General features: G+C 49.1%; 1 protein-coding gene across 2 annotated transcripts in view; it reads right to left on the minus strand.

Moving 5' to 3' along the window:
* Positions 1–16,137, minus strand: part of Rnf213 (ring finger protein 213) — a 101,574-nt gene that overhangs the window by 47,763 nt on the left and 37,674 nt on the right. For both annotated transcript variants that reach the window (XM_021241141.2, XM_013078126.3), the window contains 11 exons: positions 14,182–14,362; positions 12,106–12,279; positions 11,517–11,666; positions 8,192–8,778; positions 7,002–7,167; positions 5,223–5,440; positions 4,084–4,224; positions 3,686–3,850; positions 1,875–3,030; positions 1,045–1,238; positions 659–814 (listed from right to left, as the gene is read on the minus strand). In XM_021241141.2, coding sequence (XP_021096800.2) covers positions 659–814; positions 1,045–1,238; positions 1,875–3,030; positions 3,686–3,850; positions 4,084–4,224; positions 5,223–5,440; positions 7,002–7,167; positions 8,192–8,778; positions 11,517–11,666; positions 12,106–12,279; positions 14,182–14,362 — 3,288 coding nt within the window. The remainder of the gene's footprint in view (positions 1–658; positions 815–1,044; positions 1,239–1,874; positions 3,031–3,685; positions 3,851–4,083; positions 4,225–5,222; positions 5,441–7,001; positions 7,168–8,191; positions 8,779–11,516; positions 11,667–12,105; positions 12,280–14,181; positions 14,363–16,137) is intronic.

Consider the following 16,137-nt stretch of genomic DNA (forward strand, 5'->3'; position numbering starts at 1 on the left):
ATTACTTGAATGTCTACAGTTTTCCAGAGCTTCCTCTTTCACACACATTAGTCTCTTTTGCATGGTAAGGTACCATAGAACCTGAATTCTAGGAGCTGCATTCTTTTCTTTTTTTTTTGATACCAGCGATGGAACTCAGGACCTAGCACCTGTGAGGCAGGCGTTGGAACCACTGAGCTAAATCCCCGGCCCTAGGAGCTGCATTCCTAACCAGGAAGTCATTTTCTAACCCAGCTTTCTGAGACTCAATTTCCTGTTGAGCATGTATGGGCATGCTTATGTGTGGACACAGAACCCTCCTCAGCTAACAAGTTTCATCAAGGAATGTCTCCTTGCCATCTTAACTAGCAATGAGAGAACTGCTCTGGACAGATGAAATTCCCTCCTTTGACAACACAGCTGGGGTTTAACTTAGACTTATAGCACAATCCAGAATGGAACAAGACATATTTAAGGCACTGCTAATTCTTACAAGAGTTTTTTATTTCAGACATTTAGAAGGTCGATAGATGGATTTTTTTCCTTATTAGCACTGTACCATACTCAGCTGCTTCCCTACAGCAAAAGCTGAGGAAGTACAAAAACCTACCACTGCACACCCTGAGGGATGCAGAACTGAAGGCACCCATGACCCGTGGAAATGCTCTATGATACACACCGTATTTGAAGCCATCTTTGGCAGTACTGTCTTTCTTTCCAGGATTTCAACGATATATAAATGGCGTGGGTTCCGAAGCCACATTTTCCCATTTATATCCATGAGGTATTGTAAAATGAGGAGTTTGAAAAGAAAGACCCAAATTCCAGTCTGTACCTAAAGACAGAAATGCAAGGGTTGGTAAGAACACAAGATGATGGCCGTTCTCCCGACCCTAAGGGCCTTCTTGCCTTGTCCTTTGAGGCTATGACAGTGATCATGAATACAAAGAAGGAGGTCTCTTCATACGGGGCGGAGGACTCCTCATATGGGGCAGAGGGAGGTCAGGAGGTGGGAACAATGTCCTCTCTGACCTGGCCTCTCAGCTGACACGCCAGGACACTTACAGAAGCAGTCACGTCGAAGTGGAATATCATGGGCGTCTGCTGGTATCGTGCTTCCAAGAAAGGCAGGAGGGAGCCCAGGACTTGGTTCTCATCCACCTTAGGGTCATTCAACCGAATAACTTTCAAAGGCATCATTCTACCGTTGAACTTCTCTTCCAGTTTGCCATGCAGTCTCTTCACATAGAGAGACTTTCCTGTGATGGTAAAATACAGAAACTAGATCCCAAGATTATGGACCAAGAGGAAGAGAATCCAGACAAATCTATTAAAAGTTACTTCTTATTGTGCAAAATTCTAATCTGATGCAACTTAATGTCACTGCATAAATGCACTCTGAGCCCTCAAGTCTCCTGGCTGCTTCCCACCTACAACCCTCACCTTTTCCCTGCTACTGACACCAGCCCAAGTACAATGAAGAGGGGGAGGGAGAAGGAGAGAATCAACAGAGTGAAAGTCACCATTTCCTTCCAGGGAAACCTCATGGTGTCAGGGGAGGGAGGGGGCGTCTGTGCCTGTTTGAGACAGAGCATTACACCTGCTCTGCTGGCAAGCAACGTGGATACCAAAGAGACCAATGCAGATAATGGGGGTGGGGGGACTGCAGACAATTTTGCGTGGGGGAGGGAGTGGGTTCTCAGGAATTGTTCCATTTGCAACACAAGGTGAGAAAAAATGTTGCGTTCTAGTGGGGTCAAGTAAGGGGCAGACAGACCTTCCCAAGACTTGGTCCCTCCACTTGCAGAGGGACCTTATCTGAGCTGCCCACAGCCAGAGAGGGAAGCACCATTTGGCAACCCCCAACCCCAGACAGGAGCCCACCCACTCATTACCGACACCCGCTCTCTCGGAGGCCACGATTCCAACACACGTCTGGTCTCTGAACACTGAAGCTGCCGACAAGCTTGGCTTTGGGACCTTGTAGTGCTGCTCCAGGTAGGCCTGGATGTCAGGGAGAGATGCCTGCGGGGTGAGGAGGGCTTTGTGCCGGCTGAAGGCAGAGGGGAGGAGGCAGTGCTCCCGGGCTGCATCACAGACCATGACCAGCTGGTAGTCCTCGCGGTGGTGCTGTGTGCGCAGGCTGTGGAAGAGCGCCTCTCCCTGGCAGGCCACCTCATAACTCAGCTGGTCTGCAAACAGCAGGCTGTAGACCTTGTGACCTTGAGCACCTGGGGTGAGGCAGCGGCGTAGGAGCAGTGCCACCTCCTCAAACGTGGTCTCTGGGGTACACAGAAGCACCTCATCAAAGGTGGGCAGGGGCTCGTCCTGGGCCTGCATGTAGATGGCCAGAGCGGCCAGCAGCACCTCAGAGTGGCCACACAAGACGAGGTTGGGCTGGCCCACGTGCAGGCCGTGTGGGAGATGCCGCTCCACGGGGGGCCCGCCCATCCCAGCCAGGTGAGCCAGGCAGCGGCCGAGGGCATCCAGGTCAAGGCAGCCCGGCAGGAAGGCAGGAAGGCAGCGCAGGGACTGCTCCATGATGAGCCGCAGCCTGGCCTCCAGGCTGCCCTCAGAGCTCAGCTGCAGTGGTAGTTCTGCCATCACGGTCCTCACGCAGTGTGTGGAAGCCTCACTGTCGTACTCCTCCACGGCCCTTACGACATCATGTGGGGTGCAGCTGCTTTTGATGAAGGACAGCATGGTCAGGGCGGGCTCGCTGGGGTAGCGCTTCCGGAGCTCGGTGCTCAGGTAGACCAGCTGCTCAGCAGTGTAGAAGTTGAGGTAAAAGTGCTCAGCACGCTTCTCTGTCACGAATCTCTTCCAGCGGTCCAGAAAATGCTCCATCTGCCTGCAGAGGGCTTCCAGGCATGCGGTGACGTCCCCACTGTCTGACAGCTGGGTCACCAGCTTCAAGCCAAAGTCCATGCGGATGGATTTACCTCTCCTGGGACAGCAGTAAACCTCAGCCGTCCAGGTCCTAAAGAGCATGCTGCCGGCAGTGTATAAGTTGAGGAAGGCCTGCAGGAGCCGCTGCATGCCAGAGAACACCTGGGGAGGAGGGGCCGTGAGGAGACAGCAGGGTGGCACATTAGTCTAGACACACACAGGGTTAGGCTCAGGGGACTTGGGTTCATTTATATCCATTGGCTCATGTGGTATTTATGAACAGGTCTTTCCTTCCCCATCAACATGATCTACCTAATAAGAGGGCCCCTTTCTTAAGGAAGCATGAAGGTGAAAGACAACAAATACCGACTGCAGAGTACGAATAAACTTTAAAGACAGACCCCACAAGACCAGGGTGAGGCTGCACCTAGCCAACACCCCTGTGTCCATGTGGTTCCTTTGGTTTGGATGAAGGATGCTCAGCAGAATCAGCAAGTGTTTGGATTTTTGCCAACTTGTGGAGTAGTGAAGTGATTTACACTTCCCACTGGGCTATTTTCCTTCCAACATAGCAGATTAACGACCAGCTGGGACGTTCATTTAGAGGGTCTCAAGGAGGAACTGCTCCCCCAAGGGTCTGCCCGCCTAAGTCCTCTCTCTGGGGCTGTGGTTTGGGGCCACAGGTGCCATGAGCTGAGCCACTCTGCCCATCAGATGCCAACTCAGACTACCTCGGGCAGCGTGGTGGTGAAAGTGCCCGGCCTGCCTGGAGGTGACGGTGGCACCTGCTGAGTGCCAGCACACGTGCGAACCTCACCTCTGAAAACCTCTCCACTTCCTCGTTGTTGTGGTCTTTCTTGCCAGACATCAGCATCAGCTTATTCAAAAGGTCCTTCAGCTCTTCCAAAGAGTAGCTGCGCACTTCCTCCAGGCCACCGTGACTCTCAGGGAGCATCAAGCTCAGGACAGCATCCGGGGAAATCTGGGAGGCGGCATGTGTTCAGAGGTCAACTTCTGTGTGAATTCTTTTTTTTTTTTTTTTTTGGTACCGGGGGTCGAACTCAGGTCCCTTGCGCTTGCCAGGCAGGCAGCAGAACCACTGAGCTAAATCCCCAGCCCCTTAGAGGTCAACTTAGAAGGCAGAAACCCCTAAATCTGCAGCACAGCAATATACATCACCCAAAGCCATAAGATCTTGGTAGGCTAAGGGCTCACCTTCTGGCCACTTTTGGGTGCCTTGATCATGTAGATGCCCTTGCTGTTGATTGCTTTGGCCAGGGTCAGGGACGACAGCTCTACGGACCCATGGCTTTCCTTGACTGTCTTCAGCCACTCCAAGTTCCTGGCAGAATCTCGCTGTTAGGATAAAAGCAGAGTATGGGGTAGGGTCCACAAGACCATCTTCCTTCCCATCCTCCTCTGCCTCTGCCCTTGCTGGGCAAACTCTGCTTGCCCCCTCCAAGGCTCTGGGCATGGCTGATGGCCCAGAGCCCAGGACTGCATTAGGTGCCACCGCTATCCTTCAGGACCCATGTCACTCAGGGAGGCCATCTGCTCATCATTCACACGCCCACCAGTGCCTGGTGTCCCATGGACATGTGGAGGGCCCTCAGGTGGCTGGGCAGATAGCCACAAATCGGGCTCTTCCGTGAGGCCACCATTCTTCTGGTCCTCATGGCACAGAGGCTTCAAAGGACTAATGCTACTGAGTAATGCTGTGCAGTCCCAAGTTTTAATGTCCTTCTCTGGTCCCTGACGACAACCAGAAGAATTAAGGCAAAATTGCAACAGAGGCTCACGTCTTCAGCCTTAGACACAAAAATTGTAAATCACTATCTCTGTTCATTTCCCCCCATTTTCTCCTCCAGCCACATGTAGACCCAGCTGTCCTCAGGGTGCTCCAGGCCCCAGGAAACACTTCAGCTGATCAGGCAAGGTATGGAGTGTAAGACAACTCAGTCCCTGCCGTGGACTACACTTAAATATTTATCTTTCCTGATCAAAAATCAATCGATAGGGGCTGGGGATTTAGCTTGGTGGTTCTGCCGTCTGCCTCGCAAGCACAACGACCTGAGTTCGATCCCTGGTACCAAAAAAAAAAGAAGAAAAAGAAAACTACTGGGAACATTTTAGTATATTTCCCTTCAGTCCTCTGTGTTCCATAGAGTATAGACTGTTGCAAAGACAGAAGGCATTCCACTGTAGAAAAGCAAATGGTTTCTAAGCACCAACTTAAACAGCTGCCCATGCCCCTGCCACATAGCACTGCCACCCTGCACACAGTCATTCTCCCAGGGCCTCTAAGCGCTGCTTTCCTAAACTGAATCTGCTGTGGCACCAGGAACATGACTTACCAGCTTTCTGGGCAGGTTTGGGTCGTTGTCTAGGGCCTTCCAGAGCTCTGTCAGATGTTTCATGAACACCTCGAAGCCTGCTGTCCTGTCCAGATCATACAGTAGGCAGGCGTAGCCCTGCACGGCATCATGGAAGCAGGCCACGCGGTCCACATCGATGTCGTTCTCCCCCGCTGAGATGGAGGCCAGGTCCACAAACACTTTGAGTTCGTTGATGCCTTGGGCAGATAAGAGAAGAGGTCAGTGTGAGACCACTCCTGGACAGCATGACACTTAAATTTGGCCCATCATTGCTAGTGAAGTTATCAATGGACACTAACTGAATGATCAAGGCTCTACCACTTCCTATTTTCTTTTTTTGTGTTTTGGGGTTTTTTTTTGGTACCGGGGATTGAACTCGGGTCCTTGCGCTTGACAGGCAGGCGGCAGAACCACTGAGCTAAATCCCTGGCCCCCACTTCCTATTTTCAATAAGGATCTGAATGGTTTGCTGACCACTGATGGACACCTAATCTGAACCCAAAACCAATGTCCCAGGCACCCCACTAGGCTTGTATGCACCTTATCTCCTTTAGTCTACCCAACATCACCGGTTAGAAAGAGACAGAGGCTCAGCTGGTAAATAATATGTTTATAATTGAGAATAAAAAACCAAGATAATTCATTCTCCTGGAGCTCATTAGTAATCAGAGAATGTGCATGAACGTGGATCCAAGAATCCACACCAAAATGAGCAAAAGCTAGACCGAATGCAGCCTGTGTCAGCAGGAAGAAGCCCACATCCACATGCCCACTCCACACTGTGCTGCTGTCTGCCCTCTGCCCACCTCCTCTACCCAATCCACCTGACCCAACAGGCTGCCAAGGGCCCTGGCTGGAAGAGTGATGAACATCCCACAGGCATGCTGAGTACCTCTCCATGGATAAGAGCTCTCCTTGTGTTTTGGTCAAAAAAAAAAGGGCCAGGGATTTAGCTCAGTGGTTTCACCACCTGCTGTGCAAGCGCAAGGACCCAAGTTCGATCCCTGGTACCCGCCCCCCCGCCAAAAAGAAAAAAACACCCAGAAGAAAAAGCTATAGGAGCCAGGATTTTTAAGAAAATAACCCTAGGCTATTCATAGTGAGAATCCACAGTGTGGAGGGAGTGGCATAGAAAAGTTTTTAATCAGGACCTGAGAAATATCCTAATGTAAGTTCTATCCACAGTCAATAAAGTATGCACTGCTCATCTACCTAAAGAATTCAGGCAAGGGCCAGGGATTTAGCTCAGTGGTTCCGGCACGCGCCTCACAAGCGCAAGGTCCCGAGTTTGATCCCTGGTTCCAAAAAAAAAAAAAAAAAATTCAGGCAAGTCTGGTGATGTGGTGCACACCTGTACTCTCAGCACTCTGGGGGCCAAGGCAGGAGGATTGCAAGTTCAAACCTAGTGTGGACAATTCAGTCAGACCCTGTCTCAAAACAAAACATAAAATTAAAAGCTAGAGATGTAGGGCCGGGGATTTAGCTCAGTAGTTTCGCCGCCTGCTGTGCAAGCGCAAGGACCCGAGTTTGATCCCCAGTACCAAAAAAAAAGGCTAGAGATGCAGCTCCATCCAAAGTCCTGGGTTCAATCTCTAGTACCACAAAAGCCAAAAATAAAAACAAAAACAACACCCCCCCCAACTTTCCTATCCTCTGCATGGGACTCATATGGGGACACAGGGTGGGCATCTTACAAAGTGTGGAAGCCCACACAGGAACCACCTGAGACCCCCACCAGCCACAGAGCACTGGCCATACCTTCGAGCGCCTCGTGGAGCCAGCTGACAAGCTCTCTCTGCAGGGACAGCTCCTCCAGACAGCGCCGTCGCGGCTCACTGATGTCCTGCAGCTTCTTCTTGGCCCGGACAAGCTGTGGGCTGATCTGGTCCAGTGTCTCACAGCAAAAGCTCTGGAAGTCATCATTCTACAAGACAGCGGTGCTGCGGGTGTTCACAGCAACCACTCACTCCCGGCCGCTGCCCTCCCCATCTCCTGGATGAGCAGCTGCTATGGCAACAGGGGACACAGGCTTCCCATAGAGGGAAGCTGCTGCTCCTGGCTGGCCAGGAGTCACTACTGCTGCCAGCACCTGACACCCTCCTAAGAAGCTCATGTAGACTCTGAATGTGCTTCTCACAATCACCCGCCAGTCCACACTGCTGTTTTTTCAGCGTTATCAATCAAGAAACTGGCCCAGAGCAGTGACTTACGAAAGGACAGGCTGCTGGGTTCAAGGTCAAGTGTGTATGATTCCAAATTCTGTGTTAAATTTTTTTTTTTTTTTGGTACCGGGGATCAAACTCGGGACCTTGCACTTTTAAGGCAGGTGCCGGAACCACTAAGCTAAATCCCGGCCCTCTGTGTTAAATTTTAATCATATTCACACTTTTCTCTACAACAAGGGCCACATTATGCCTTATGAAGACACGTCTAGAAAAAAAGGGAGAAAAGACTCATATCTTAGCTCTCACAGGGGCAAAGTATCATTTGCTGCTTCTGAATGGAACTAGGAGATGTAACTGGACAGCTGACAGTATTTTCTTCTTGGGCTTTTATAATCTGAGACCTGATTCTTCTGTAGAGGGGATGGTTTCCCCCTTTCCTGAATTTTTTTTTTTTCTTTTTTCTTTTTGGTACCAGGGATCGAACTCGGGTCTTTGCGCTTGCGAGGCAGGCGGCAGCACCACTGAGCTACATCCCCGGCCCATTTCCTGAATTCTTGATTCTCATACAGACCCAAGAAAACTCATCAGCTAAGGAGCAGCCATACTATCTATAGATAAAGGTGAGGATGGAGCCCCCGGTATATTCCAGCCTCAAATTCAGCACAAATGAGCTCCTGAGGAGCTGCCACACCAGTCGGCCCAGATTTTAAAACCAGAAGTCCCACAGCTCCCAAGGAGTGGTGGTCACTCCTCACCTCCACGAGTCCCTAGCAAATAACTTACAAAGTTTAATAAAATGCGAAGCACGCTGAAGTCCCCGGTCAATTCAAAGTTCTTCTTGACCTTCTGGATGACCTTGGCCGAGCTGATGGCCTGGTGCAGGCTGTGGTACTCCCTGATCTGCCCGATGCGCACAGGGATCCAGTCCCTTTGGGCCAGGGGATCCATAAGACACATGACCTGGAGGTCGGAGTCCAAGTCGCCATATTTATCTACAAAGTCCTTGAAGACGTCATTGATTGTGGCAAAGGTGACCTTTCCCAACCTCAGATTGTGATACAGTTCGGTGAACCTTTGGTAACAAGGAAAGTACAAGTATGCGTAGACCTCGGGAAATTGCAGGCTCTGCCGTTCCAATTCCTCTATCGGACTGCTCAGCTTCTCCGCAGCCTCTTCCCATAGGATCTGAAAGATGTGGCTGTCTTTCAGCAGGTCTATCTTTTCGGCCATTTCTTGGACCTGGGAGCTCAGGTTGTAATGTGTCCTGTAATTGGAGGCTGGGAACATGGGCAGTGTCACGGTCACAGCTTCGTTTAGCCTCTTGGTGCTGAGGTCTTCAGAGTGCATTGCTTCCATCTCTCCAAAGTCCACTTTGGAAACCAGGAGGAAAAGTAGGATATCAAACCTCTAATCCTGGTAGCGTTTTACGTTGTGTTCTTTGTATTTACTCTAGCCACTTCTCTAGGAAACTCAAGGGAATCCAATGGCTAGGTGTTTCCTCCCTCCACTCTGAGGCTTGTTCACCAATTTTCACCGTAAAGAAGCACTGTAAGCTCTGGGTGAAAAGGTTAGCTGCAAACCATACATCTATTTTCACTTCCTCCCAAATCCTACTTCAGGGACAGAATGAAAGTTGTTTTTAAAAAGCCATAAACTATGCTGGGCACGGTATTGCATGCCTATAATCCCAGCACTGTAGGGGGCAGTGAGGGGTTGGTGAAGCAGGACGTTCAACCCCCTGTACCACAAAAAAGCCAAGGGTGGGAGGGCTGCAAGGCCAGGGAGCAGCCACACAAGCTGAAAGGTGAGAACTGGCCACACCAGCGCAAGTGAGATGTGGGCTCTGGGAACATGGAATCCTGTGACTTTGGGGTAGCTCAGCCTCAGCCAGCTTCCATCACAGGGTTTCCCCAAAGCCCTGACCCTGGTGGTAGGTCGCTGGAAATCAGGAGGCAGAGATAAGAAGAATTGGCTTCAAAATCTATATTAGAAGCAGTGCCCTGCACCTACTTAGACTCTGCCCCACAATGCAGCAGATAGACACCCACATCTGACTAGTGACCTGTATTTATCTTGTAGAAACAATAACATAGAGGGGGTCTGGAGGTCATTTGCAGACACACACCCTTTCTCTGGAAGCTGACGGAGGACAAGAAATATTCAATTCAAGGAGGAAGAGGAAAACCCAAGACGCAGGAAGTAGAGAAGGTAGAGTTTGCCACTGTGAACACTGGATGCCGGGACTCCACCTTCCTGTCCCACCCTGGCTCCCCAAGCCTAGCTGCCAGGAAGGAGGCTGGAAATGTGTCACCATGCCAAGGCACAGGCAGCCTCAGTACCCAGGGGGCCAGCACCCAGAAACCCTCCAAGCCGTCAATGCCCTCACCCACCCTCTCCCTGCACAGAAACAGACAGACAAGAATCTCCAGGCAAGTGTGGAAAACGTAACATGAAAACAGACATCAAAGCAGCAGGCTTGGGGTGTAGCTCAGGGACAGAGCACAGGCACAGCAGAGCATCCACAGGACCCCGGGCTCCACCCCAGACTCCATGGGATGGGGCAGCTGGGCAACTCGAGGGAAATAGGTAAGTGCAGGAAAGAGAAAGAGAAAAACTCTAAAAATATTAGTAATCTCAGAAAGAAAAAGTACTATAACCACAAAGGAGAACAGGATGGTGTAAGAGAGGATCATTCAGAGAACAAAAAAGAACTTTAAGTGAAATATGGATATGAGAACCGAAATGGAAAATCTAGTAGATCAGAAGATCAAGTTCTGAGGAAAGGTCTCAGAAAGCAGAGCAAAAAAGAAAGGCAGAAACAGGAGAAAGGTTATGAAAGCCAGGTGACTACTCTAGGAAGCCCAATTGTCAACTGATACGATTTCCAGCAAGAGGGGAAAAGATAATTAAATAATACAAGAGCGTTTGCCAAAGACTTGGATTTCTAGCTTAAAAAGACCTCCTCCTAATGCTCCGTACTGTAGGTGGAAAACAGATCCACAGCAAGACACACTGGTATGGAATGCCAGGGTACCAGAGACAGATTTCGGTAACACCCAGAGAGGGCAAGGATGTCACACAGGAAGGACCAGACGCCTCAACAGCAGCACTTTAGGGACAACAGGACTGACACAGTTGGTGTTCCCAAGGAAAATGACTTCCAGCTGGGGTTCAGGATGCTGCCCCAGGGTGGCATCAGGGTGAGGGTTCCCTTCGCAGGCAGGTGGGGGCTCAGAGTCAGCCTCCTCCGCAGCCTCTGCCAAACACAGGAGGCGAACAAGCAGGCAGGGATGCTGTGCTCACCCCACCTGCACAGAGGCAAAGATGGGGAGCGGTGGAGGGAGTTCAGGCCAGGTGCCCACCCATGGACGATGAGATCCCCCTCAGGGAGAGTCTGTGGGGAAATTCAGACAGTTGGTATAGTTCAGGATTGAATTAGAAATAAACATGATGAATAAAAGAAAGGGCACAAAGTAAGGAGAGTAAAGCCACAGAAAACAGAAAGCTTGTGTAAGAAACCTAAAATAATAAACTGGGCCTGGTGGAGCTCATGTGTACTCCTAGCACTCTGGGAGGCGAGGCAGGAGGATCAGGAGTTCAAGCCCAGCCTGGGCAACTTAGCAACTTAGTAAGACCCTGTCTCAAAATTTTAAAAAACAAAAACAAAACACTAGAAAGGGCTGGGAATGTAGCTCGTTGCAAGGGTCCTGGGTTCATTCTCCAGTTCAACGACAACAAAAGAGGAATAATCAGAGTATGCTCCAGGGCCCACATGCGGGAATACCAGGAAGCCAAAGACTATACGTGCAGGGCACAGCCTAGAAAACAGTGGCCTAAATGCTCCCCTCCCACCACAGGGAAGTCCACAGATGACACCGACCCTGGAGAGATCAGTGGGACATTTGCTGATATGGAGGTAAACACCAAATCAGAAGGACCTAAGTGGCGAAGCAGATTCCCCCTGGCAAATACATGTAAAACTTGGTTAAAATTTTCTTTCTGTTTCTGCAAAACAAATTCGGCTCTTGTGACTCCTTCCTCCCTGTCCTCCTCCGGCCCTTCCCCGTGCCCCCCGCAGCAGTGCAGTGCAGTGCACTGCGGGAACCACCTGGTATCAGGTGTCTCGTCTTCCCACACAGCTTCAGGAGGCTGTCGACCCATCTCGCCTCTCTCTTTAGAACCCACAGGTCCACCATTCTGCAGTCCAGCACTTCCTTCAAATCGCACTGGGTCTTTTGAACTGAAGGACATTTTCTCTCTGAAACAACAACTAAGGGTTACAACAGGCCAAACAAACTCATCGCCCGCCATGGCACCCCCTTCCCCTCCTCCCTCTGCATCTGCTCCCAGGGAAGGGACCTGAGGGCGTCAGTGGAGCCATGGGCTCGGCAGCATGGAGGGAGAAAGAGCAGGCACTCTTGCTTCGCCACTAATCTGTCAGTTTTTCCTGAGAATTATAAACCACCCTTCACAACTTCCTGGGAAAGGATACTGATTATAAAGACTACGAAAACAGACATGCAGGGCCGGGGATTCAGCTCAGTGGTGCCGCTGCCTGCCTCACAAGCGCAAGGTCCGGAGTTCAATCCCTGGTACCACAAAAAAACCCCAAAAAAACCCCACACCTGCAGGCACAGGTTGCCTTCTCGCAGTAATTCCTCAGCAGCCTGAAGTGCACGCCTCTACCCAACACTTACTCAGTTCCCAGATGCTCAGAAACTGAGACTTATGCTTCAGGATCAGCTCCAATTGTCCAACTAAAATGGTCCCATCATGGAGGTCACCAGCTACTTTCGTAAACACAGAGTCGGCTACTGCCATCAACTTCTGGCTTTCCTCTGTAATACTGGCTAAAATTTTCTCATTGGTTCCTGATGAGAGAAAGAATACAGTCAAAACAGTGGGCTCCCCACCTCCCACCTCCTGTAGCTATCAGGCATTCACAAGGACCTCTGGCTCTGTCCTGACTCCCACGCAGTGCAAGCAGGAGGTTCCCAGATGCGCTGTCTCTCCACCTGACTCTGCTCCTACTCTGGAGGTTCAGGGGTTGCCCTGATTTGTCTCCTGCATGGCTCCCATGACTGTGGAGAGGGCTCCACCAAGAGCCAAAATAAGCCAGGAGAACCACACTGCTCAGGGTTTTATAGCCCGTGCCTTTAACACACTGAACATGTGTCTTAGACTGCACATGATCTGTACAAATTGCCTGGCTTGGGATTCCCTGCAACCGCAGAAGGAACTGCAGCAGGGCACACTCATACATCACAAGCTGCCGGTGGATGCCTTTGCAGAAGCATCAGCATGAGAGCTTTGCATTCTGCCTGTAGTGGGCACCTCACAAAACTTGGGATGTGAACGTCAAGATCCATTTGGAGGGCATGGTTTTAAAATATGCTTGGTTTACCCACCAGATGGTTCCTCTCTCAGTGACATCAGGCAGTGTTTATTACAAGAGCAAGCTTATCTGTACCAATAACAACAAAGATAGGAGCTTCATTCATAATTACAAAAATAGAGGAAACCAAGATGTCCTTTAGTATGTGAACGGAGAAACAAATTGTCCAGGCAGACAATAGAACAGTGTGCAGGGCTAAGAAGCAGCACCCAGCAAGCCCTGAGAACACGTCGGGAACCCTCAGTGCTTATTGCTAAGTCCAAGAAGCCCATCTGAAAAGCCGGCCAACAGGAGAACATTCTGAAAAAACAAAACTAGACGGGAAGCAGTAGGGAGGAGGAACACTGAGGTTGCGGAGGGCAGCGAAATGATTCCGAGTGATACTGTAAAGCCGGATGCACATCGTTCTACATCTGTCGCAACCTGAAGAATGGGGCTGGTGATTTAGCTCAGTGGCACCGCGTCTGTCTTGCAAGCGCAAGGTCCTGAGTTCGATCCCCCATACCACAAAAACAAAAAAACAAACAAATAAACCCCTGAAGAATGCCCAACACCAAGAGCCAGCGCTTCCCAGTCCGTGACCTCAGCTGTTGGGAATGTATCGGTTTCAGCTCACCAGCTCTAATCAACGTACCCACTCAGCAAGATATTACTAGTGGGGAAATCTCTATTTGGGTGGCAGAGCAAAGTGGGAACATTCTACTTTCTCACAAATGTTTCTATAAAGTTTAAACTGCTGTGAAATTTTTTTTTAAATGTAAAAAACAGAAATACAACCTCTTCCAGGAAGCAGCTATGACCAATACACACGGCACCCCACCTCCACTTTATCCCCATTGACTCCTGGCACCGCGTAAGGGGCTCAGCGGTTCTGTCCCGCTACCCAGTGACTCTGACACAAGCACGTGACCCGGGACCACAGTGGCAAGTCCAGTGCTTCCCCACTAAAAGAGCTCAGCCTAGTGACATACACATAAATGTGCATAAAGGGTTTTAGGGCAACTTATAACACTTGGGGCGGGTGCCAAGACTGTGCAGGCCTGAATGGTCTGTTGCCGTCATCAACACCGGTCTCAGACCTAGTGGGTTTTGGAGCAAGATAACCTGGGGGGAGATTTAATTCTCAGAAAGTTTACTGTCTTAGAGACCCTGGGTGAGGCAGTGTTGCTCAATACCTGCATTCCCTCAGAAGAAAGCTGAGGACCTCGAAGGGGGCTTTGGTATTAGTTATTCTTCACTGCCAGAGCTGCCCAGCACCTGCCTGGGCCTCTCGGTCCCAGCCGCCTCCTGGACGAACACCAGCTGTCCCAGTTGGGCATTGGGCCAAGTGCTCTGCTCGGCCAAGTCCGGGAGGACATTCCGGGCAGCACCCACGTACCGTACAGTTTGAAGAGCTGCTCCACATCTCGCCACGTGAGCAGGTATTTCAGAATCTCGTCTGGGTCCTCCACTGCTTGCCCGCTGCTCCGGGGCCAGGACTTGGTAACCACAGCGGACATGAGGACGCCAAGTTTCTGGCAATCAAGACAGGAGAGTCCTTCGAGGATGCTGGTCTGAGACTATAGCAGAATGAGTAAAAAGAAAGTCATTTTTCTCACTGGTTTTTTAGTAATGAAGATAAGTTACCCAAGAGCAGTCCAGAAATCTACTGAATAGTTTTATAGGACCTCAAAAAAACCTAAAATAGAGGCTAGGAGGTGGCTCAGTAGTAGAGTGCTCGGCTAGCAGGACTGAGAACTTGGGGTCAATCCCCAGCACCGCACATGCAAAAAACACAAAAAAATTAAACACGTCCATGTTTTTCAGAGCACTTCCATTTCCTCTGTACTATTTTCTGAAATGATCAGTACCAGAGACATGAAGGAACAAACACACACCTTTCACATCACGAAAAACACCAAAAATAATATGAGTGAAACCTTAACACATTTGTTTTATGTTCCTAAACTATAATTCTTTCAAAACATTTTAATTCTCTTCCTGATTCTTTACCAAGAGACAAAATATTTTTCTTCTTGAGGTTGAGAGTTTCAGCAAATATTAAAAAAAAAAATAGGGTAAATTTACAACAAACGTCTTGCCACTTAAAAGGACAAAAGAAAACATCCAGAAACAAGGGCGAAGTGGGATTTACCCTGGGGAAAAATTGGTTTAACATTAAAAAAAAAGAGTTAATACATTGTATCAATAAAAAAACCCCACATGATGGCTTTGTTATACATAGGAAAAGTTTTTTACAAAATCTAACCCCTCCAAACTAGAATAAGACAAGGATGCTTGGTTTCACCACGTTTATCACAGTACTGAAATTTCTAGCCAGGGCAATCAGTTGAGACAAAGAAATAAAAGGCCTTCAGACTAGAAAGGAAGACGCAAAACTATCCTCACGTGTAGATAACATCATCAGCCATGCAGAAAGCCTTACACATGTGCTCTCTCTCACATGGATACCCCTTCATTGGAGCTAAAAGACAAGCCCAGCCAGGCTGCAGGCTGCAAGAACAAGGTGCAGTTGTATTTTTATACACTTGCAATGAACAATCTAAAACGGAAATTAAGAAATTCCAGTTCCAACAGCAAAAGAATAAAGTACTTAGAAATAAATTTCACAAGAGAAATACAACACTCGGGCTCTAAAAACAAAACATTGTTGAAAGAAATTAATGACCTAAATAAATGGAAAGACATCTCAGCCTGAGACTGCAAGATGTGGTCTTGAAAAGAGGGTAAGATTCCCCAAACTGACCTACAGATTCCACACCATACAGCATTTCCTCTTAGAAATTGACAAGCAGAGTGTAAAGAGCTAAAACTGTAAGACTTTCAAAGGAGGTAGATCAGTGATAAAGCACGTGTTTAACACGTACACGACCCTAGGTTCAATCCCTAGCACCAAAACCAAAACAAATAAACAACTTTTAGAAGGAAACCCAGGCTTAAATCTTCATGACATAGAATTTAATAAAAGATTCTCTGATGTCAAAACTATAAGCAACAGGGCCGGGGATTTAGCTCAGTGGTTCCACCACCTGCCTCACAAGTGCAAGGTCCCGAGTTCGATCCCTGGTGCCATAAAAAACAAAACAAAAAAACGACAAGCAACAAATCTGGTTGAGGTGATGCATACCTATAATGTCAACACTCAGGAAGCTGAGACAGGAGATTGTGAGTTTAAGGCCAGCATAGACTAAATAGTGAGATTCTATCTCAAAACACACACACACAAGCATGCACACATGTAAGCACACATGCATACACGTGCACACACAAACCATCACCAACATACTGGACTTTATCAAAATTAAAAACATCAACAGAAACCACAGGAAAATGT

The sequence above is a fragment of the Heterocephalus glaber genome, unplaced genomic scaffold, assembly GCF_053883595.1.
Source record: "Heterocephalus glaber isolate CG9 unplaced genomic scaffold, H.glaber_assembly_v1.0 deba00000937, whole genome shotgun sequence".
In the NCBI taxonomy this organism is placed as follows: domain Eukaryota; kingdom Metazoa; phylum Chordata; class Mammalia; order Rodentia; family Bathyergidae; genus Heterocephalus; species Heterocephalus glaber.